Source organism: Giraffa tippelskirchi, chromosome 10 (genome assembly GCF_054371585.1).
Source record: "Giraffa tippelskirchi isolate mGirTip1 chromosome 10, T2T-mGirTip1v1.2.pri, whole genome shotgun sequence".
Lineage (NCBI taxonomy): Eukaryota > Metazoa > Chordata > Mammalia > Artiodactyla > Giraffidae > Giraffa > Giraffa tippelskirchi.
The window spans coordinates 133,075,275-133,100,223 of record NC_137284.1 but is presented as its reverse complement, the minus strand read 5'-3'; the positions used below and the strand labels follow the sequence as shown (position 1 = coordinate 133,100,223).

The following is a 24,949-nucleotide window of genomic DNA, read 5'->3' as shown; positions in this document are numbered from 1 at the left end:
AGTAGCAGAATAAGAAAAATAGCAGGAAGAATGAGCACAGGGGTACTAGGAGGGTAGATCATCCCCGCGTGAGGATCCTGGAATGCTGAGGAATTATGGGAAGGCAGAATTCCATAGTGAGTCACACAAAATATGGCTGTTGGACTGGGGTGGGGATATCAGATCATAAAATGATTTGAGCCCACTTAAAGATTTTGGTTTTCATGCTAATATTGCATGTATTACTTCCAATTATGTCCTAGGTGTTAACATGGTCCGATAGATGCTAGTAATACCCATGAAATACATTTCTTATGTTAGAGAAATATTTTCTGTCAGTCATTGTACTATCAGTGACATCAGGTGCCTGACTTTTCCCTGTACGCTTTCACTCTTGAGCAGTGTTTTAAGCTGTAATAACCTAACAATATTTGCAGATTCCATATAGTAAAAATTACTTTAGTGCTTGGTAAAGTCAGATAAATTTTTCTTTTTGGATTATCAGTTGCTTCATATTTTCTCTGCCTTTTTCCTGCTCAGTCATGAGAATTTTTAATGTATTATCCATTAAAATTAGCAAATTAATACACTAGTTTTGTTAATTTACATTTTTGATATCTATTGATTTGCTTCCTATTTCACCACTGATTTTGTTCATCATTAGAAGTATTAGCATGTAAAAACCACGTTTGTTTATATGCAAGTAAGTTGCCTGATTTTTTTTTTTTCTTTTTAATTGTTCATTTTTAAAGAACACTTATGTTGAAAAGATGTGTCCTGATTTCATTATCTCGGAGACTGATTTGTGGTAGAAATATTCCTTTTGGCTAAACTAAAAATTGTTTAATGACGTGGACTCAGTCTTTTGAAGGCACTCTAACAAAAGGGAAATGACCCCTTTGTGATACCTGAGGATTCTGAGTTAGTTCAAAGGTTTATTTCATGTGTTTTCACTTTTATAACATTGATGCAAAGATAGCGATTAAAACCTTATCATTTTTAGTAGCAGGGTTATGCTTCTCAGGCTGATTTCCTGTTTCTGTTTTCAGTAGACTGAGATAGGCGCCCACTCTGATATATCAGAATACTGTAGTCTCACTAGTGAACTGTGTATTTCCCATTCTTGTTTGAATGGCTTCAGTATGCTCTTCTCAGAAACTTAGAACAATGTATATTAAATATCATTTTCAACTTAGTCTAATGAATGTTTATACAAACTAAAACAGCCTATTGTATATTTATCTTTCTTATCCTCTATGTATCTGAATTAATTTGAAAGCCATTATGATTAATAAATTCATTAAACATGAATCCTAGGCCACTTATTTTTCTCTTTTGTGAAGTTCAGTTTTCACCAGTGCTGATTAATTTATTCAGCACATATTTATTGACCACTGATTATGAACAGCAGCCTCCACCAGTCACTTGTATGAGATAGCCATATGGATAAGACTCTTAGTCCCAAGGATCTGACAGAGTTTTAAGGGCAGTAAAAATATTAAGAAAGTTTATAAATAACACACAATATAAAAAATATTAAAATGATATATAGGACAGTTTAGAAGAAGGAAGACTTATTTTTCCTTCTCCCTTCTTTGGGGTGCAATCTAAGATAAACCTCACAGGGAAGAAACATCTACAGCCTAGATTTTCAAAGATAGATAGGATCTAGATATGTGCAGAAGAGAAAAATGCTATTTATTATTAGTGGGGGTTCAGAATATGCCAAAAATGTGGAAAAGCACTAGATATTTAAGAAAATATGATTTAGGTAGTATTGAATGGAAGTATATGGAGATAAAACAGGCAAATTCAGTTGGGATGAGATCACTGAGCCTCTTCAGTGCAATTTATATGTGTAAATTAAACATAAATTCATGTTTATAGGGCTTCCCGGGTGGCTCAGCAGTAAAGAATCTGTCTGCAATTAAGGAGTCGTGGGTTTGATCCCGGGAGGATCTCCCGAAAGAGGGAATGGCAACCCACTCCAGTATTCTTGCCTGGAGAATCCCATGGACAGAGGAGATTGGTGTGTTACAGTGTGTTACAGTCCATGGGTCATAAAGAGTCTGACACAACTGAAGCGACTGAACACATAACACACACGTTTATAAATATAAATTGGGGAGGGATAAATTGGGAGATTGGGATGGATGTATACACATTACTGTATGTAAAATATATAACTGTAAGGACCTGCTGTATAGCATAGCACTCTGTATAGCACTCAGCACTCTGTAATGTCATATATGGCAAAATAGTCCAAAAAGAAGGGATATATATATGTATAACAGATTCACTTTGCTATACACCTGAAACTAACACACTGTAAATCAACTATACTCCAGTGAAAATTAAAAGTAAAATTTAAAACAAAAAATGTATAGTATATTGGGCATGTTATTTTTCTTAGATTATTTTTGGTTATTTCCATTTTGTTGATTGTATGCGAGAGAAAAAGTTGTAACTTTTTTGAGTTGTGTTGCTAATGTTAAAATAGAATACACTTGGAAAAAGTTTTATTATGAATACTGATGTCCTGCTTTTAATTATTTATCTCTTTATTTAAAATTTTTTGCCATCATAAAAGAAATATCTGTTATTCTTTAAAAGTTTACACAGAAAAATAGAAAAATGTGCCTCTCTACCCCTAACACTTGCATTTAGTATATATCTTTATGTTTAAGACATCTTAAAGTAAAATAGAAAATGGCCTGAGATAGGTTACTTTTTGTATTTTGAAGACAGTATAGAACTGACAAAACAGTGACTTCCCTACTTTTGTTTATTTTCTTGTGTTTGATTAAACAACTTAACATCTTTGACTAAAATATTAAGTTTTCATTTAAATCAGAGTATACTGGTCTAAGGTACACTGGAAAAAATTTCATATTTTTTAGTTATAAAAGTGGTTTATTCCTGAAGGAGTCTTTAGAGCTGCCTAAAACAGGACACATGGAAAATCTTTGGTGGGAAGGAAAATTTTCTCCCATTTAACTATAGCATTAGCAGCACAGACACAATTATGTTTGCAGTCTCACCTGAAAAAAAATAGGTGGAGAAATTTGCACAGCGAAAATATCTAGATAGAGCCAGAGATTTTAGAAAGACAATGTATGATCCTTCCTTTGATTCATGGATAGTTTGTGGAGGGCCTACTTTGTGCCAAGCTCTCTAAATACAAAGCAGAATAAGACACTGCTTTGTCTTCAAGGTGCTTATGGCCCAGTTAATGGATCTAAATAGAGAATCCTGGGGATTGACACTATACTCTTGTAAATAAAAAATCAGTAATGCAGAAGACTTCTTTTTGGTAGAGATTAAGATTATTGAAGGAAACTGCCTAAAGCCCAGGAGTTTCTATATATCTTAAGGTTTTGGTGTTAAAACTAGAAGAGTAAGGTAAGGAAATATATACATATATTTTTATAATAGAACAAGACAAAATTTCACTGAATATGGATGCTCCACTATTTGGGAAATAAGAACAGAGAGATTTAACTAAAAAACGAGAGAGGCAGGAATAAATCGAGATTGACTTCTTATTACTATTAGAAACCTGAGTGGAAAGAAAATATCTTTCTTCTTATTAGTATATAAATGGAAATTTCTTGCTTATGTCTCCTACCCTGTATCTTTATACAGGTTAGTTTTATAACAGTATGGAGTTTTTGCACTAATGACGTGTTTCTCCATGAGTCTCTTGAGATTTAGTTTCATTTAATATCCACTCTTAATACTGTCGGCTTATCACTGTCTCTTCATTGTGTTTATTCATGAAAATTTATTCACATAAAGTGAGATAAACATTAATTTTTGTTGCTCTGTTTGATAAATAAAAATTTCTGTATGGTTTAATTAGTGTTTTCCTGGTCCATTAAGAGAGGCATAGTACTTATCTATGCCTACATTGCTGATACCCATTTTTGTAGGAGATGGTATTCTAAATCTTAGAGTCAGAAAACATTAAGCAAGTTTAGGGAAGCCTGTTTTCCATTTTACAGAAATGATTTCCTTTTTTACATTGTAATAAAAATCAAAATCTATGTGGCATTCAGAATTATGGTATATTGATGGTTTTTAATTATTTTATTTTATATAGGACACCATTGCAGTGGCTAGATTTGTTTTGTCAGCATCTTCATCTACAAGCAGAGATGGTAAACATTGCTTATTTTTGAAAGCATCTGAGAACTTCAAATCAACTGTTTATGTAAGTGTGCAACTTTTTTAGTCTAATCATTTTATTATTTTAATGAGTTAAAGTGATGGAATAGATGTAGTATTTCTGTATATCTGCAGATAAACTATTTTGTCTGACTGAATTATTGTACTTAAATTTTTTAAGTTTAGAAAATAGAAATCCTTTTCTTAGCTTTATGGTTAGAAAGACTTCATTCTAAACATAATATCCCTTAAAGATAAGTAATTTGGTAATGAAATTCTTAAAACTTCACAGGCACTTTAAACCTGATCCTATTCTTTGCAATTGTGCTGTTGTCCTCTTTTGATGGTCTTCTTGATTTTACCTTAAATTAATCAGATGCCCCCTTTTAGATAAAACTGATTTCCTCCTGTTGTTGTTCAGTCGCTAAATCTTGTGGTAGTCAATTGAATATGGCAGATGAGGCAAAGCTTCATAGCCCAGTTTGTTCAACTTTTGAAGTGTTGGTGCAGTCAGGTATTGTGGAGAAGAATTGAACCCTTTCTGTTGAGCAGTGCTGGCTGCAGGCTTTGCAGTTTTTTCGTGCATCTCAGGGATTGGCTGAGCATACTTCTCAGCTGTAATGGTGTTGCTGGGATTCAGAAAGCTGTAGTGGATCAGACCAGCAGCAGACCACCAAACAGTGACCACGATCTTTTTTTGGTGCAAGTTTGGCTTTGGAAAGTGCTTTTCAGCTTCTTGGTCCAATCACTGAGCTGGTCATCACTGGTTGTCATATAAAGTCCACTTTTCATTTACATGTCACAATCCAATTAAAACATGGTTCATTGTTGTGTAGAATAAGAGAAAATGAGACTTCAAAACAATGATCTTTTTGATTTTCATTCAGCTCATGAGGTACCCCTTACCGATCTTTTTCACCTTTCCTATTTGCTTCAAATGCAAAATGACTGTAGCATGATCAACATTGAGTTCTTCGACAGGTTCCTGTGTAGTCGTAAAAGGATCAGCTTCGGTGGTTGCTCTCAGTTGTCAACTTCTGACCACTAGCCTCTACGCTCCTCATCTTCAAGGCTCTCGTCTCCTTTGCAAAACTTCTTGAACCAGTGCTAACATATTGCACTGTATGTTAGCAGTTAGCAGTTCCTAGGCCAAATGTGTTATTGATGTTGAAAGTTGTCTCCTCTGCTTTGTGACCCATTTTGAACTCGAATAAAAAAGTTGTTTGAATTTGCTTTTTGTCTAACATTATTTCTATAGTCTAAAATAAATATAAAATAAACACCAAATAATAAGTCATTAGCAAAACAACAGTTAAAAATGCGCATTAAAATGATGTATGATATAACCACATTTATTAATAATGTATTCCAGTATCAAACAGCAAAATTCAGCAATACAAAACTGCAGTTACTTTTGCACCAACCTAATATTTGCCATAAAGTGATGGGACTAGATGCCATGATCTTAGTTTTTTGAATTTTGAGTTTCAAGCTAGCTTTTTCACTCTCCTCTTTCATCCTTACCTAGCGGCTCTTTAGTTTCTCTTTGCTTTCTGCCACTACAGTGGTATCATCTGAGTGGTATCATCTGCATATCTGAGGTTGTTGATATTTCTCCTGGTTGATATTTCCTCCTGTTTCATTCTTTATGAAGGTGATCAGCCTCTCCCTCTCTCTTTACCCCCCCATACACACACACACACACACACACACACACGTGAAGGTGTTCATCTCCCTCTCTCTTCACACCCCCCCATGCACGCACGCGCACACACACACACACACACACACACACACACACACAGTTGGAGACTACCTGTTTGGTCAAGGGTGTCAGGTTGAGAAGCAAAATTGGGTCAAGTCATGTGCCTGCAGGCCAACATCTACCTGTTTTGTTGTGTTCTGTTTGTCTGAACAGGGCATTATATGGACCATTGTGGTCCTATGATATTAAAATTAATGAATTAAACTGAAGCTTAGCTTAGACAATTTTGTAACTGTCACTGTTCATTTGTAACCTATAACTTTATGCCATTCTAGTGAACTTTAATATTATAAAATTAAGATCATAGGTTTAATACAATTAAATGTCTGTAATCACATTGGACATGTTTGTATACAGATAAATCCTCTCGTTTCTTTCAGGTTTATGTTAAATCCGTAAGAGATTGTTCTACAGAATCAATGTCTTTGGTAAGATGATGTTCATTTTAATTTAGAAATGTACACCCTCCCACACACACATACCTATATATACATACAAATATGTATTCAGGTAACTTTATAGCTAGCTATAAAGTTTGAAATAATACCAGTACAGTGGGAAAACATAATCTCTGCTTTTTCAGTACATGATGATATTACATTTGAGTTATATATTTGCATAGTAATTAATATCTGGTTTGTCTGTTACCTGGAATATTTGTTTACATTTTGCAAAAGTTATGTACACAAGAAAAGTAAAGTGGAAAAAAAGTTTTATTGTGTGGAGACACTAGGATTTTTGCTACTTCTAAATCTTAAGCAGTAATTTCTTTTGCTTTTCATCAGCTTATGTTTAAAACTGATTATTATGCACTAAACTGATTTGATAAATTATGTAATTTTCAGTAAAGAAGTTTTTTATACTTGTGATACATTTTGCTTTTTAAAATCACTTTTTCAATATTTTTAAAAATATTGTTATAGCAATGGAAAGGTTCCCATTTTTTCAAGTACGCTACTTGTAGCTGAGTGAAACTAGAAAGAAGGTAATATGTTGATAAAGTTTAATATAAAGTTTATGTTCTACCTATGTTCTTAAACATTTACTTTCTACTGAACAGAGTTTGTCAACTTTGTTTCTAATTGATGGTAACTTCAGGGTATAGGCTTTAAATTCTGAATACTACCATAACAGTATAATTTAAATTTGTTATTTAGGGAAACTATAACCAATAAGAGGATTGATATACTTTTAAAAAAATATCAGTTAACTCTGATATTAGTATTTTTCAAAATTGTTATAAATAGGTCAACTTCAAATATTTGATTTATCCATGCACCTGTAAATAAGGCAGAAGTAAATGAAAGCCTCTGAACTTAGCAAAAATGGTTTTTCAGGAAGCTCAGGTATTCTGAAATATTAACATATAACTTAGCTGCTGTAAACACATATACATATGTTTTACTTACATTGAGAACCAAATTACTGTCAAGAAGTTTATTGCTAGTTGTGAATGAACAAGTATATTACTTGGAAGACCATAATGGTTAGGGTCTTTGAGCTGCACTGGCCTTCCTCTTCATCTCTATATTAGGGAGATGTTTGTTAAGATAATTTATTGGATTCAGTTAGTTTGGGAGCTGAGCTCCTCTCAGGTCTTCCTGTCCTATATGCTGACAATTATTTTTCTTTCATTTTTTTTTTTATATCATGCTTTGATGAGATTTCTAAGCAAGCTCTGTCCTTCTTGTGTTTGACCTGAGCCTCCTTGAAAGAACCAATTCATTTTGATTTGATTTTAAAAATTTTAACTGTTAGTATGATAGGTAACCTTATTTCATTTGGCAGTGACATTGGTGGGTGACAGAGCCAGGTGACTGAGCCCTTTTCAGGATTGGTTGACTAACAGTGTTTGTAATTTCCTTGGTTCTGTCTTGCCGCAGCAAGAATTTGAAGCGATGGACGGACTAGTGTTATTACAGCTTGGTGTTACTGCTTGGTTACAGCTCAGTTTTATTTGGCAAACAAAGGAAAATACATACTTGAGGCGTGAGGGCAGGCCAACCCAAAAGAAGCACAGAGAAAAGAGAGAGAGTCTCAATTTTGGCTCCTCTTTTTATATGTTTTTCTTTTCTCCTCCCCCTGAGCCTGCTCTGTATAAATTGGGCCAGCCAGGAGGGCTGTTTGTTTCACCTGAGGTTCTCACTCCACTCCTCAGACCTTCCTTTGTTCTATTTTCACGGGCTTTTTCCTTTCTTTGTCTGTTAGCCACCACCATTCTGGACTCCTTTTTCCTATTCTAACTACCTAACATTCCTCCCTCAAGAGACTGGAGATGGGAGGCCCAATTCTTTGGGAATAGGGGCGTCGAGGTCTCTCTGGCTACTTCCTGCTGAACTGGGATGGGGAGGGGCATTGGGCCTCCCCCTCTTGCTAGTCTCAAGCCTCAGAGTCCTTGTAGCAGTGTCCATCTAAGGGTGAGTGATATTTTCTGTGGTCGGTTGTAGTTCTATATATCCTTGTTGAACTGACACTGCATGTTGTAGCTTGTTGACCTGGGCAGAGACAAAATGGGTTAGACAATTGATAATACATGGAGCAATAATAAGCAGCATCAATATGGTGATAACAAAGATTAGTAGGGGTATTAGCCAACTCCAAATTCCCCATTGCCAGAAGAAGGATCCCCCAAAGAGAGATTGTAGCCACCCCGAGAACTCTCCTACTCATTCTTTGAGATCCTGTAGGATCTGAATTTTTTTTTTGAGGACTGTGAGACTTTCTTTAACTTACCTGGAGGTATTTATCCAGAAACAACATGTCTCATTCAAGATGACTTAAGTCCCTCCTTGTTCAGGGATCAGGAGATCTATCTTATGTCTGTTTTGGAGTATAGCCCCTGCCAAGCTGTGTTTGCTCTTTAGAACTGTCCTGAGAAATCTTATCCCTAGAAACTTAATTTTGGGGGTGTTCATTGGAATGACACTCATTTGTAGTCCTAAATAGGTATCTGAGATCTCCCAGGGGCTCACAGATAATATTGAGTGTCCTCTTCTGTTTTTTTCCACGGCTTGACTCGTGAGTAGTGAATCCAGGAGTTGTGTCCTGGTACCTTGACTGCTGCAGGGGTAGAAAGTATTGCAGGGTAGAGGCCCTTCCATGTGGGCTGGAGTTGAGCCTTTGGGACCCATCTTTTCAGACTTTAATTAGGACTTGAGTCCCTGGAGCATATAATGGTGGCTGTTAAGAATCTTTTGGGTCCTAGTTGACACCCCACAAGCGTATATCTTGTTGGAAGTGCACAGTGGCCATGGTATAAGACCGGAGGATCTGATCCTCTGAACCTAGAAAGAGGTCATTGATATAAAAAAAAAAGATCTCCCATATAGCATCTCATAAGGACGAAGACCAACCTGTTCCTTAGGAGCAGTACGGGTGCGGAGGAGAGCTATTGGTAAAGCCTCCTTCCATCCTAGGGAGGTCTCCTGGGTTATCGTTTTATTGCTGATTTTAAGAAATGGTTTACCTAACACCTGTAAATCACTTCCCCTTTTATTTCCAAACTTATGTACAGTTATTTCATATACTTTCTTCTTTTATTACCATTTTTAATGTCTTTATATCATTTATAATCAAATCTGCCTTTATTTAGGCCTTAGTAAAATCTTCATAGCAGTATAAGAAAAACAAATATATGCCATAAGTTTTGAAGTGATTCTAGTTAAGGTTAAAAACTAGAACTAAAATCTCTTAAACTGCTTTTTTTTAAAGTGGTATACAGATTGCAACATTAATAATCAAAGCTATTTATAAGAAAAACTAGTTTATACAGTAACCTTTATAAGCTGTGCATTTCTCTTTTTTTTAAGACATCTCTTTTTAGACACAAATAGATGCAGATCAATTTACTAACTTACAAATTGATCATAACGTGATTCTAACATCTAAATAAATACTTAATAATATTGATATAGTCACTGTCTTTCTTTAGGCTCCAGCCACAAATTATATATATACACCCCTGAATCAACTTAAAGGTGGCATGATGGTGAATGTCTATGGTGTCGTGAAGTTCTTTAAACCTCCATACCTAAGCAGAGGAACTGGTAGGTATTAAAATGGGTGAAGATTTTAATTGACTGTATCTGCTTTATTGGTTTCAACACAGCTCCTTCAGAACTCTAAGTCTTACAAGCTCAGTTCTAATTTGTCATTGTCAAACAATACTGATGCAGAGTTTTTTGGCCAGTTTTATTTATAAAATAAGTGTCGTCTTTAGGTTCTCAAGAATAAAGAAATTAAAAGGATGCTAAACAGTAACGTGACAGCATATGAAAGTATATACAAAAGTATAGAATAAGATAGAAAAGGTAAATATATAGCCAATTACAGAATACTGTAATACTGTAATGATTTGTAAATCATTTTAATTCTGGTATAGAAGTTATATAACAAATGTATAAAAAAGAACTACCTGTAAATACATGTTAGTGGGTACACAATATAAAAGGATAACGTTGTAATGTTGTAACGTCAGTGACATAGAGTATGTGTCGGGGAGAGTAAAAGTGTAGCGTTTTTGTGTGTGATAGTTTATTTTTTATCAGCTTGAGACAGTTTTAACTGTAAAATGTCTTACGTAAATTTTGTGTTAACCAAAAAGAAAATACCTATGGATGATACTCAAAAGAAAATGGGAAAGGAATCAGACCTTATGTAATGACAAAAAAAAAAACACAGTGAAATACAAAGGAAGATCATAAGAGGAAACAGGGAGCAAAAGAGCTACAAGTCAGAAAAGAATTAGCAAAATGGCAAGAGTAAGTTCTTCTTTAAATGTAAAAGGATTAAACACCCTGTTCAAAAGACTTGTGTTGTTTTTAAAGCTAATTGAGAAGATACAACCTATTCTATCTAAAAGTGCAAACTTTTCGATAACCCTATATGCAAGACAGAATAAGAGACTCAGATGCATAGAACAGTCTTATGGACTCTGAGGGAGAAGGTGAGGGTGGGACGTTCTGGGAGAATAGCATTGAAACATGTATATTATCATATGTGAAACAGAACACCATTCCATGTTCGATGCATGAGACAAATGCTCAGGGCCGGGGCAATGGGATGACCCGGAGGGATGGGGTGGGGAGGGAGGTGGGAGGGGGGTCCAGGAAGGGGAACACATGTAAGCCCATGGCTGATTCATGTCAATGTATGGCAAAAACTACTACAATATTGTAAAGTAATTAGCCCCCAACTAAAATAAATAAATTTATTTAAAAAAAAAAAGTGCAAACTTTTAAACAGACTAATGTAAAATAATGTGTTCAAAAAGCGTGAATTTCAGTTTTCTGAGAGTTAATGTAGTTAACAGACAATGTACTTTCATCTTGGTTTAATTCAGTTCAGCATTAAATTTCACATTTAGTACTCTGTTGAGTCTAATTTTAAACAACAATTTCTAGAACACATCATTGTTTTATGTATTATTAAGAAAAGCTATACTTTACTGTCAGTTGTAAGATGTAGCCATATTTTAAGATGTAAAAATATGAAACGGGTGGTGTTAATGAAGCATTTCCTTTATCTACTGTGTGTCTGCCAGCTGCTGTGGCTCATGCTGAGAACACTAAGATGTTCTCAGTGAGTTAATATTCTTTAAAGTTTAATTTATTAAATTGTTGTTCAGTCACTAAGTCGTATCTGACTCTTTTGTGACTCCGTGGACTGTAGCCTGCCAGGCTTCTCTGTTCATGGGATTTCCTAGGTGAGAATACTGGAGTGGGTTTCCATTTCCTTCTCCAGAGGACCTTCCTGACCCAAGGATCAAACCCGTGTTTCCTGCATTGTAGACAGATTCTTTACTGAGCCATCTGGGAAGCCCTCATTAAATTACACATGTAAATTTTGTTGTGAAATGACCTCTAAGTATACTCCTTGCTTTGTTGGATGGAGGAAAATTTTATTTTCATGTGGGCCAAATATTTTGTTAATGTGTAGTCACGACTTAGTTTATGTGAAAATGACTGTGTGAAGCCTATTAAATCTAGAGATAAGAAGTTTGAAATAGAAGGTAGCTAAGTTTGAAGAGCCCAAAGGGATGTTTTATTGAAAACCCTGATTTCTGTTGTTTTAGCAGGAGGGGAAAAAGTTAAACACTAAGGTTGAAGCAGAGACATTTTTGTTTGAATTTCTCAAATATTTTCATTCAACTTTACCTTTTTGCAAAGTCTACATTCCATACCCCATCATACCATTCAAAATACACATGCATACTTTGACTTTACTAGTTTCTTCTCATTGAGTTTTTCCCCCTGAATTTTATATTGCCCGTTCTGAGAATTCTCTGTTACTGTGATCCTCTTCTGATGGTGAGTATTATCCTGCTGGCTTTCGTTGGCCTGCCAAATTTAGGAATAAGTGACATATTGGTAATAATGTTCCTCTAACTTGGTAGATATAATTTTAAAACTTTTTGCACTTGATGTGTTGCAAATGCTTATCATTAAAAGTTTATAGTAAATTAATCAGCAAATATATTGTTAAAAAATAACATGAAATGAAATTAGGAAATAAAAAGATAGCTGTTTTTAAAACAGCTGTGATGACTCAATTTTATATAGCATAATCATTTTCTTCTGACAATGTTATTAATTCATGTGTATATAATGAAAGCACTGGGAAACTGTATAATAATATGTTTATTATATGTTCTATGTAGCTTATATGTCTCTCAGGTATCCAGTCCCTATATTTCTCTGCTTCTTCTGAGATACTAAGTTAAAATGAACGTCATCAATTTTTTTTCTGAATATATTCACTGAAGCTCTAAAATTGGAGAAGGAAATGGCAACCCACTCCAGTATTCTTGCCTGGAGAATCCCGGGGATGGCGGAGACGGGTGGTCTGCCATCTATGGGGTCGCACAGAGTCGGACACAACTGGAGCGACTTAGCAGCAGCATTTGCAAACTATCTGTCTTTTCATTTTAGTTACACTTACATTTTTACTTCTGTTTGATAGAATTCATCCTTCAACATGCTGCAGGAGAGTCAGACAGAAAGCTCTGATTTTTGTGTTCAGGAAAGGATCAACTTCATTAGTATTGCCACTGAGAAGTACTAAAATAAATGTACAGGAATAACCCACAGCTGTGCCTCTTTTGTATGATACAAAGCAACATTATTTCACAAATACATGGCCACAACCTAAATATTACATCTTAATGTACAAAATAGTTATGTGGAGGAAAGTTACCTTTATGCAACTCAAACTTAGGTAGGTGGAAAAAATTTATTCTGTTACATATCATCAGCTAGAATTTTTCATTAAAATTCATTTTATAAATGTTCAATCCATTGCTGTAGAGGCAATTTGGTGCAATTTTGCATCCTTACTACTTGGCTGAAATTTTTCTTGAAGATTTTCCTCCTCTGTGACAGTGATTACACATGACCTATAGCACATTGCCATCTTGTTTTAAAGCATTGCACATGCTTTATTTCCTAAGCTTTGTATTCAGTCTCAGGGCAGTTGCAGCTTTTTTTCTTCCAGAAGTCTCATCAGTCCTGTGTTAAAAGGACTACAGACACTCAGTCTCTTACTCATTTGTGATAAGATGTCATGAAAACTGGGAATTTCTCAGGGATAATGAGAACAACATGTATCAAAAGATCATTGTATCATCAAAATTGATTTTGATAATCACTCATTGGGGTACATAATATGGCCTCTTTCATGTAGGAGGACAAGGTTATTGTCACCTTGGGATTTTGAGATTGTATAGCAGTTACCTCCATGAAAGCCTTGCAGTTATTTTCACTTGGCAGAGCTGGATAGAGAGAGCTAGGTATGCAGTGTTTCATCTTGTACAGATAACATTGGGCATATTTTCTTAGGTAACACATATAGAGGAGTTTATTTTTAACTTTGTCTTAGATTGTAAGAAGTAGCTTAATACTTACTTTAAACTTGAGACCCCTTTACTCTGTTCTTATTGTCTGTTCTTACTAAGTTAGGTGGATAGAGGCAGGCCATAAATCATTTCCATCCAGACTTGTTAATAGTGTGCAGTGATGCTTGCTTGGTTAATATCATAATCCCTGCTCACTGAGCAAATGGGATGAGTAGGGGGAACTCTTGTTTGTGCTTATTTATTCTTCCTAATATTTGAGTCCAGAAGAAGGGAGAGAATAGTCAGAGTATTCATATCATCTGTTTTTATTGTTTACCTCTCCTTTTTTCATTCTCTCCACCTTTGAGGACCTAGAGGTGTCAGCCTTTTTGTGCCATGTAGTATGGGCCATCACCTGTGGCTTGCAAGCTTTCCTCAGGAATGCTTTATGTTGTGAAATTATTTTCATACCTCACCTTCCATCAAAAATTCTCAATATCAGAGAAAAACAGCTTGGTTAAACTGACCAGTCATGGATGTTACAGTGTTTCTAGAAGTGGACTTCTTCTATTCAATTTCTTAGAAAAAGAACACCTGTTTCAGCTACTTCCTGAGCAGTGTAATCAAATTACTAACATTGTATCTACAACATTGGATTTCTGTGCGCTCCTATCCATTTTACTTACTTTTAGTTTTTAGGTTAGAGTGCTAGGATATAGAGCCCCAGAACTTTATCTTTTTCTGTTCTGTTAAACGTTCTAGCTAACTCTGGATTACTAGTTCTGGTTTTGTAAAAATGCTATTTTCACTTAGGAAAATGTCTTAACCATTTATGCATTAATGTCATGTGGCATAATTGTTTGAATATTTTTGTTTTGCATGAGTAATATTGGTTGCCTATTAATGATGATATAGCTAGTATCTTTTAATTTCACAAAGTATAACAATAAATTCCCACATTTTCTACATTTAAATGATTGAAAAAGCATTTATTAATACTGAATGATTAATGACTCATTGGTACTCCATATAATCCAGGAGCTTTTCTGATTCATCAAAGATTAAAACATCTGGTGTAACATAAATTGTGTGTAATATTTAATTATATTTTTAATTTTTTACAATTGATACTGCATCTTTAGACGTTTTGACTGTTTTGTAGTCTTCAACCTTTATGAAAATATGATGACAGCTATGTAGAACCTGCTCTAGAAAAATACATATGCGTATGTAAAGACTTAAACATACAGTATCAAAGATTCATTCCCTGCTTCCTTTGAGCTTCAGATTGGAAACTCCTGATCTGTGATATGTTTAGACTCACTTATCTGAATATTCAGTTAATATCAAAGCTATAGCATATGTATTGGTTTAATGTATGGCATTTAAAACCAAATAAATATATAGATTTTTTTTTCAGTTCACTCGTTTGCATTTATTCAACAAACATTGACAACTTTCTATGTGCCAGGTGTTACATTACACATGAGACATTCAGAGATTTATGTAATTGTTTTCCACCGTCAAGAAATTAAAATTTATCGTTTAGAGAGATAATCATTAAAATACAATAATTATAATTATTCATGATTTCACTTTGGTTTTAGTCTTTTCCCAATTTGTAAAATTCTAGTTGTCCATTTTATTGTTGAAAATGAACAGAATCGTCATTGTGAAGCATACTAAACTTTTTGAATGTGTATATTAAAGCTGAATGATGGATTTACCTCTTATATGAGATGAAGGTTGTGGGCAGGCCTGGAGTTTTCCATTTCTCTCGAGCTAAAACATGATGTCTAGTTGAGTGAGTTAAGACTCTTCTCAAGTGCTTGGCTATCTTACTTTCATGAGGGGCGGGAAGCTACAGCACAGCTAGTCATCGCTTATTTCTTTAAGAATTTGGAAAGGAGAGCTAAGCCTCTCTTCACTATTTTCAGGCTATTCTGTCCACGCCAGTAGGAAATATTTAGGTTTCCACTTGGAGAGTGAAGGTGAAGAAAGATATTTCTTATTCTGTCACTGAACCTTTGTATGGCTTGCTTTCTTATATTCAAGATGACTTCTTTGAGGAGGTTTGTGGCATCCCCTCTTTCCTGTCCATATCCTAGGACTATGTCTCTCAGAACCTTTTCCTCTAAAAAATTATTAGCCCACTTACTATGTTTCATGAGTTTATAGTTTTAATTATTTCAGTGGATAATAATATGAGTTGTTTTCTCATTCTTTCATGAAACTTGTGGTACATTCTTTTATGCATTCAATTAGAAAATGTTTTTGCTAGCCTTGTATAGCATTATCCTATAGTTGTTGTCTAAAGACTGATACTAACAGATTGTTGTCCATAGATAAAATAACTCTCAGAGAGTTTATGAGTAATCAGCTAGTTAATACAAGGCACAGTTGTATTATGCTGTGACTAAAGGAATAAACAAGGTACTTTTAGAGTGGGAATGGAGAGATTAATGCTAACGGGAAAAAGTTTCTAGGAGATGTAGCATTTGAGCTGAACTTTAAAGGATATTGGATTTTGATAGATGAGGAAGAAGAGGTGATATTCCAGACTTTGAAAATAGCAACAACAGTTGTCAGCTTTAAATATAAGCAGTCTACTTAAATATAATTTGAAGCATTAGAATGTCAGCAGTATATTGATGCATACTTTTATGCTCTTGTAGCAGGCTTTTTTAGGGATCATTATTAGGGACCTATGATACACTGTGTGATACACTCCTTGTTTATACTCTTGAATAAAATTTTAAAAAAATTTTGTATTTAATTTATGGTTTCCATGTGTGGTAAAACTGACTTGTTCGGGTTGTATTGGTTATATATACAGTCAGCATCTTTATATGCTAAAACTGTCATGTATCAATCATTGGCAATTGGTCTTTGCAAGGCTATTCAGAATTATTACAAGTATATTTTAAGTGGACTTCCCTATTGCTCAGATGGTAAAGAATCTGCCTGCAATGCAGCAGACCCAGGTTTGATCCCTGAGTCAGGCAGATCCCCTGGAGAAGGAAATGGCAACCCACTCCATATTGTTGCCTGGAGAATCCCATGGACAGAGTCTGGTGGGCTACAGTCTATGGGGTCACAAAGAGTAGGACACAACTAAGTGACTAACACACACTCATATTTTAAGTGGCTATAAATGGAATACTTCATTATATTATTTCACAGGTCTAATGGATTCTATTAATATTGGGCTCACAAAAATTACTTTTAAGTTACAAAAAACTTTGATTTCTATCTCCATTTTTAAGATTTTCTTCTACTTCAGTATATTACTTTCCTTCCCAATGTCACATACATCAATGAAGAAAATAAAAATTTATTTTCTTCCATATTTTTCAGTTTGGTTGTCCTTTTTCAGTGATTTCTGGCAGCTTCTTACTCTTTTTCATCATATATGTTACAGATGCTTTCCCCAGCATTTTAGTTTTGTGCTGATAGTTTTTGAAATGAAATGTTTACAGTGCTTGTGGAGTCATAATTTGTTTGTTTGGAGAGTCTTACCCATAGAAGATCTGCAAAGAGATTTTTTTTCTTTAAAATTATTTTATATTTTTTAAAACTGGATGTGTTGCCTAGAATTTTATTTTGTATTTAGTGTTCAGTGATCTCACTTTTTGTTGGTAACTGCCTTGTTTCAAAATCATCTATTAAATATTGTGATGTGTGTAAGTCATGGATATTATCTGTACCTCCATATAAGGATCTGTGGAAGAACAGCAAACAGAGAGCCTGGGGTGAATTCTCTTCTCCCAGTGTATGACCTGCAATCAGTTCAGTTCAGTTCAGTCGCTCAGTCGTGTCCAACTCTCTGCGACCCCGTGAATTGCAGCACGCCAGGCCTCTCTGTCCATCACCAACTCCCGGAGTCTACCCAAACCCATGTTCATCGAGTCGGTGATGCCATCCAACCATCTCATCCTCTGTCGTCCCCTTCTCCTCCCGCCCCCAATCCTACCCAGCATTAGGGTCTTTTCCAATGAGTCAATCCTTCGCATGAGGTGGCCAAAGTATTGGAGCTTCAGCTTCAACATCAGACCTTCCAATGAACACCCAGGATTGATCTCTTTTAGGATGGATTGATTGGATCTCCTTGCAGTCCAAGAAACTCTCAAGAGTCTTCTCCAACACCACAGTTCAAAAGCATCAATTCTGCGGCGCTCAGCTTTCTTCACCGTCCAACTCTCACATCCATACATGACCACTGGAAAAACCATAGTCTTGACTAGACGGACTTGTTGTTGGCAAAGTAATGTCTCTGCTTTTAAACATGCTATCTAGGTTGGCCATAACCTTCCTTCCAAGTAGTAAGCGTCTTTTAATTTCATGGCTGCAGTCACCATCAGCAGTGATTCTGGAGCCCAAAAAAGTAAAGTCTGCCACTGTTTCCACTGTTTCCCCATCTATTTCCCATGGAGTGATGGGACCAGATGCCATGATCTTAGTTTTCTGAACGTTGAGCTTTAAGCCAACTTTTTCACTCTCCTCCTTCACCTTCATCAAGAGGCTCTTTAGTTCTTCTTCACTTTCTGCCATAAGGGTGGTGTCATCCGCATATCTGAGGTTGTTGATATTTCTCCCAGCAATCTTGATTCCAGCTTGTGTTTCTTCCAGCCCAGCATTTCTCGTGACAATATACAGCCTTGACGTACTCCTTTTCCTATTTGGAACCAGTCTGTTGTTCCATGTCCAGTTCTAACTGTTGCTTCATGACCTGCATACAGGTTTCTCAAGAGACAGGTCAGATGGTGTGGTATTCCCATCTCCTTTAGAATTTTCCACAGTTTATTGTGATCCACACAGTCAAAGGCTTTGGCATAGTCAATAAAGCAGAAATAGATGTTTTTCTGGAACTCTCTTGCTTTTTCGATGATCCAGCGGATATTGGCAATTTGATCTCTGGTTCCTCTGCCTTTTCTAAAACCAGCTTGAACATCTGGAAGTTCACGGTTCACGTATTGCTGAAGCCTGGCTTGGAGAATTTTGAGCATTACTTTGACCTGCAATAGGTCTCCTCAAAAAAGAGGACTAGTCAGATGTTGCCCAATTTTTAATCATTAGGCAGAGTATTTACTACAGTCTCTACATGAGTTTTTTATGCCACTGCACTCCTCATCTTCAAGGCTCTTGTCTCCTTTGCAAAACTTCATGAACCACCACCGCACTGTGCGTTCGTTAGCAGTTCTAGGCCACGTGTGTTGTTGTTGTCGCCACTGCTTTACAACCCATTTGGACTTGAATAAGAAAATTACTCAGATTTGCTTTTTGTCTAACATCATTTCCATAGTCTGAAATAAATATACAATAAGCAGCAAGTAATAAGTCAAACCAGTCAGTCCTACATGAAAGCAACCCTGAATACTCATTGGAAGGACTGAAGCTGAAGCTCCAATACTTTGACCACCTGATGAGAAGAGCTGACTGACTGGCAAAGACCCTGATGCTGGGAAAGATTGAAGGCAGGAGGAGAAAGGCAACAGAGGATGAGAGGGTTAGATAGCATCACTGACTCAATGGACATGAATTTGAGCAAACTCTGGGAGATGGTGAGGGACAAGGAAGCCTGGCATGCTGTAGTCCATGGGGTCGGAAAGAGTTGTACATGACTTAGCAACTGAACAACAATAGTAAGTCAGCAAAAAATCATAAAGGGAGAAATGTGCGTTAAAATGATGTATAATATAACCGTATTTATATAAGAATGTATTCCAATATCAAACAGCAAAATTCAATAATGCAAAACCGTGATTACTTTTGCACCAAACTAATATTTTTATGCCTTTCTGTACATTTCATATAGAGAGCTTCACTTTGCTTCTGGCTTCTTTCACTTAGCATAATGATTTTGAGGCTCCATGTTATAGCATGTATTAGTAGTTTATTCCTTTTTATTGATGAATATCAATATACTTTTATAGTCATTTTAAAAGTCATTCTTTTTTATTTTATCTACCTTATTTTAAGCACAAACTCTGTAAAGATAAAGACCACTGCTAGTTTTAATATAAATCCTTAAACCTAGTATACCATCTATGACCTGTGGTTGCTCAATACATAGAGTAAAACATAAGAGGAAAATGCCTCCAGGTGTAATTCCAGAATAACATTTATAAACTCGTCCAGTATCTGTCTACCTACCTACTTACTTTCCTGTCTAATCTGTGTGTATATGCACACATGTATTTAGAACCTATATCTCTATCATTCTATCATACTGTTTATGCTTTCTTCTCTTCCTACTTCCCATGGTCTTTTCCAATATTATAAAAACATCAGTGGAAATTATGTTAACTTCATACCAGCATAGTTAAAGAGTGCTGTTATGTATTATATAGCAAGTATCCTTATAAACAGATAAGGTTGTAGCATATAGTATCACCTTAATTCAGTGATTTGCCTTCATGGCTTTTACTTTAGTGTTTCAATAATAAGCTTTCAGACAAATAGAAAATTGTTGGGGAAATACTGATTGGTTTAAAAGCAAGACTGCTCTAGTATTGATAATAGATAAAAGATGGTGAAACAACTTTCACGGAGGAATTTTTTGTGGATTATATAATTTATGCATGCATGCATGGTTCTTTGATTAAAGACCTTGCTTAGATGAACTACCAGCTTTTCCTTATAACTCCAAGGCAATTTACACTTAATCATACTGAGGAAATTAGGTGAATTGCTTAAGATTGCAGACTATAGGACTTAATTTATCATTTGTTACCCTTTCTAGATTTATATCAAGTTACATGAAGTATTACCTAAGTGTTAAAGTAGTTAAAACACTTTGTCAGTTTAAACATGAAGTCTTACTGAAGCATTTAGTTAAAATCAATCCTTTATCGAAAGTTTAAATATGTGTTTTAGAGGTTATTTGGGGGTTCCAGGTGGCTTAGTGGTAGAGAATCTGCCTGCCACTGCAGGGGACACCAGAGATGCAGGTTTGATCCCTGGGTCAGGAGGATCCCCTGGAGGAGGAAATGGCAACCCACTCCAGTATTCTTGTCTAGAGAATCCCATGGACAAAGAAACCTGGCTGACTGCAGTCCATGGGGTCACAAAGATGCAGACACAATTGAGCACACACATGTACACATACAAAGACATTATATTAATATTTTATTTAGATAAACTAAGAAAGAATAGTGATTTATTAAATGTCTTTCTACTATCCGTACTTGCTCTACTGGTATTAGCTTTCAAGAAAATAAATTACCTTTGTTTTGTAACTCTGTTGCTAAAATAACAAAGTTCTAGGTTGACTGTGACTTCACAAGTTTTTTTTTTTCATTCATTTGGGAGTCAAAAATGAAGCATGGGGAAAATAAATATTTTTATTATTTTAGGTAGTCATTATTGAAGGATTATTTATTTGGTGGAACACTAGTTTGGCAGTTTGCCCTGTTAGTATTTGTTAAAATGAGTAGCTTGGTTTCCAGTTATGTCAGGAATCTAATGGTAATTTGTGAAAGAACCTGAAAGCTGTTTAATATTTCATTTGTATTGCTACTTTATTGTTCTTGAGGGCAAATTATTGGACAGATTTTTTTTTTAATGCCTCCTGTTTCTTGGATCTGAAGTTTCTTTTATAACTGTATGCATATCTAAACACCAAAATATATAAAATTTTATTTTGAAATAGTCCATAGGGTTGCAAAAAGTCAGACACAACTGAAATGACTTACCACACATGGATATATTAATGTTACCTTTTGAATGTATAGTATAAGTTTGAGAGCAAAGTTGTTTTTGAAACAAGACACATTCTGCTGAAATGTATAACTTCTATCCAAATGGCTTAAAAAATAGATTGTTTTTCAAGTTTCTTCATAAACTTCCAACTTTCTGAGAGTTGTATGATAACCCCACCTTCCCATCTCCTCTGAGTGAAAACACATTCAAAAAAATTCTTTTTTGGTTAAAAAATGAGGATTATTTTTAAAAGAAGTTTGGAATAAGAAAATCAATGAAAATTAACTTATGCTTTGGATTATTTCTTATAGTTTTTTTATACTTTTAGTTTTTTACTGTTAGAAATTTGAAAAATTTTGCTTTACTTGGAAAACAGTATCAGAACTTCATAGAATTTGTGTGTATACCTGGATGTTATTACCAGTTGAAAACCAGTGAATTTGATTTTTAGGGTGGAGTGATAAACCAAATACATATTTTATGCAGAAATGTCATGATAAGAAAGCTCATATTTTATGCTAAATATTTAAAAGATTTGTCGTTGAATGCATTATATAAATTAGATTTAAGCAAAAAGTTAATGGAACCAGAATAAGAACTTAGAAGTACACATGAATTTCTGTTACCACTAGAAACAGTTTTGATCATTTAATCATAAACAAAGTCTGTATACCCCAATCCCTACCAAAAGCTCAACAGCTGTCCATCAGTTTTTAGCAGACTCTTCAGGCTTCTCTTAACTCCTCTCAATTTCCCAGTATGTGTGATACTTTTGAGAAACTGGTATCATCACCCACGATCACCTTCTAGAACTGAAAATAAGATTCATGTAGTGTTATAGATAAGAAAACACTTCAAATTGAGAAAAGAAAGATCAAAACTATGGTTTATTGATTTGTTTATTATCTTCAATAATGCTGTTGAACTATTTTCTTTCATTCTTGGTACTTTTGAGATAAGTTTATTAATACATTTTAAATTCTGATATAGCTAATTCAGGATTTTTTGAGAATTTAACAGGTCAAAAGATTCTATAAAGGTGTTCTAGACAAACAGCTAATGAAAATACTGTTACACAGAAAATATTTAATTTAAAAAGCTGCTTGTTTTTCTCAGCATTTTTATAAAAATATTTAAATATACAGAATATTTGATGGAATTATGCAATGAACACCCATATATACTGACCATTATTGGTGAATCCATTAGTTAATTTCTTTTTTGATCCATTTCAGAGTAAGTTGAAGATATCAATACACATTATCCCTAAATATTTTAGGATGTATGTCACTATCAACTAGAGTTCATTGTTTATATGCAGTTCTTTTTTTGTGGGGGGAAACTGTTACATGCAATGAAATGTATGAGGGTTTTGTTCATGTTGATCCACTTAAATCCATCACATGTAGTACAAGTTTATGAATATGTTTTTGTCTATCCATAATAATATAAAATCAAATACTATAATACTTCTGGATATTCAAAAAATGAAAAGCTTTATCACTTTATTGCTTGAAAATACTCATTTGTATAGGAAATAATTTTTAAAAAGTTCTATAAACTTTGAAGAAGATAAAGAAGATGGAAACTGAATCTTAGACTTTTCTGATGGTCTTTAAGTTTTTGCCAAGAAGGTTGCTAGTTACTTGTATTATTAGGGACAAGTTATAAGGTTACATATTTCACTGGGTTTTAGTTCACCCAGTTGTTTCAAAGTTTATTTTGACTGTTTTTGTTGTTCAGTCGCCCAGTTGTGTCTGACTCTTTGTGACCCATGGACTGCAGCACGCCAGGCCTCCCTGTCCCTCACCATCTCACAGAGTTTGCCCAAGTTCATGTCCATTGCATCGGTGATGCTATCCAGCCATCTCATCCTCTGACACCCTCTTCTTCTACCCTCAATCTTTCCCAGTATCAGAGACTTTTCCAGTGAATTGGCTGTTTGCATCAGAGGACCAAAATACTGGAGCTTCAGCTTCAGCATCAGTCTTTCCAACGAGTATTCATGGTGACCTTTAAGAATGACTGGTTTCATCTCCTTGCTGTTAAGTGACTCTTGGGAGTCTTCTCCAGACCACAGTTCCAAGGCATCGATTCTTTGGCACTTTGCCTTTACAGTCCAGCTCTCACACCCGTACGTGACCACTGGGAGGACCGTAGCCTTGACTGTATGGACCTTTGTCGGCAGAGTAGTGTCTCTGCTTTTCAACACACTGTCTAGGTTATTTTGGTTACTTACTTTTATAGTTTATGTAAATTGGGAATATTCTTCAATGTGGCAGTTGCCCCATACTCATTTTATGGGCAAATAAGGACAGCCTTTTGACATCCCTTTTGGAGGATTAGGAGAAGTCAGCGTAGCAATTGGTTTAATATCAGGAAACATCAAAATGAGATTTTACTTTTTTGATTTTGATTTTAAATTATTCTCTTGTAAGTAACAACAAAGAGGGAGGTAAGAAGGCAAAAAAGAAGAGACAAAAGTGTAAAACAGTGGATAGCCAGGAGATAGGTAGATAATGGAGAGGTGGAAACTGCTAAAGAGAATATCCTAAGACAACAGTGAACTGCAGTCCTGAAGAGGTGTCTGCCTCTTCATCAAGTGAGTCTGTAAGTTCTCCATTTTCTCAGTAATACTTCCCTTAAAATAACTTGCAGATCTAATCTGCATACACTTTTAGCAAAGCATTTTCAGTGGGAGAAACACCAATTCTGTGAAACATTCTATGAAAAACTGGTAAATTTTGCATACTGTATCTGGCTCTTGAGGTTCACGATGCATTATTAGCACATTGTCACTTCTGAAAAGTTCTAAGAAAGGAACCTGTTTGACTTTATTTTTAGCATATTTTACTTGGAGTTACTTGAACATGGAACCCTTTTTAATGTAGTCTGATTTTTGTTTGCTGAAACTTGTTCTGTGGAGTCAAGTTTAGAGATTAGCAACTAGGAAGAGTTAGGGCCAATTCTTATTTTTTTGCAATTTTAAAAAATTTGTTTATTTTTAATTAGAGGATAATTGGTTTACAATGTTTAATTGGTTTCTGCCTTACATCAGCATGAATCAGCCATAAGTATACATCTGTATTGTTGCAATTTGATTATGGTAGAATTGCAAGGGCCTCATCTCTGTAGTTTTCTATATAAAATGTAGTACTTTGTGAATTTTCACTTTCAAAGAGTAGAATATTGTTGATGCCCTAAATCTGTGATTTTTAAGTTTTCTATTCTCCTAAAAATTATCAGGATCTCAAGGAGCTTATATTTTTTATGGGCCATAGTTCACAGATATTTAAACATACTGGAAATTAAAAGTGAAAGACTAACATTTAATAATTCATTTAAACCAAAAATCGTCTATTACAATTAAACATAAATAACATTTTTAATGAAACATGTATTTTCCAAAAACATGGAGTGTGGTATTATTTCACATTTTTTGAAAGTATTTTTATCTTTAACAAATAATAAAAGTAACAGGATTCTCTTTTATCTCTTTAGCAGCT

At 34.9% G+C, this 24,949-nt stretch overlaps 1 protein-coding gene across 1 annotated transcript in view; it reads left to right on the top strand.

The window, feature by feature from the left end:
- Nucleotides 1–24,949, top strand: part of POT1 (protection of telomeres 1) — a 90,788-nt gene that overhangs the window by 14,494 nt on the left and 51,345 nt on the right. Inside the window, 3 exon segments of the mRNA XM_081531190.1 lie at nucleotides 4,082–4,192; nucleotides 6,292–6,339; nucleotides 9,843–9,957. Coding sequence (XP_081387316.1) covers nucleotides 4,082–4,192; nucleotides 6,292–6,339; nucleotides 9,843–9,957 — 274 coding nt within the window.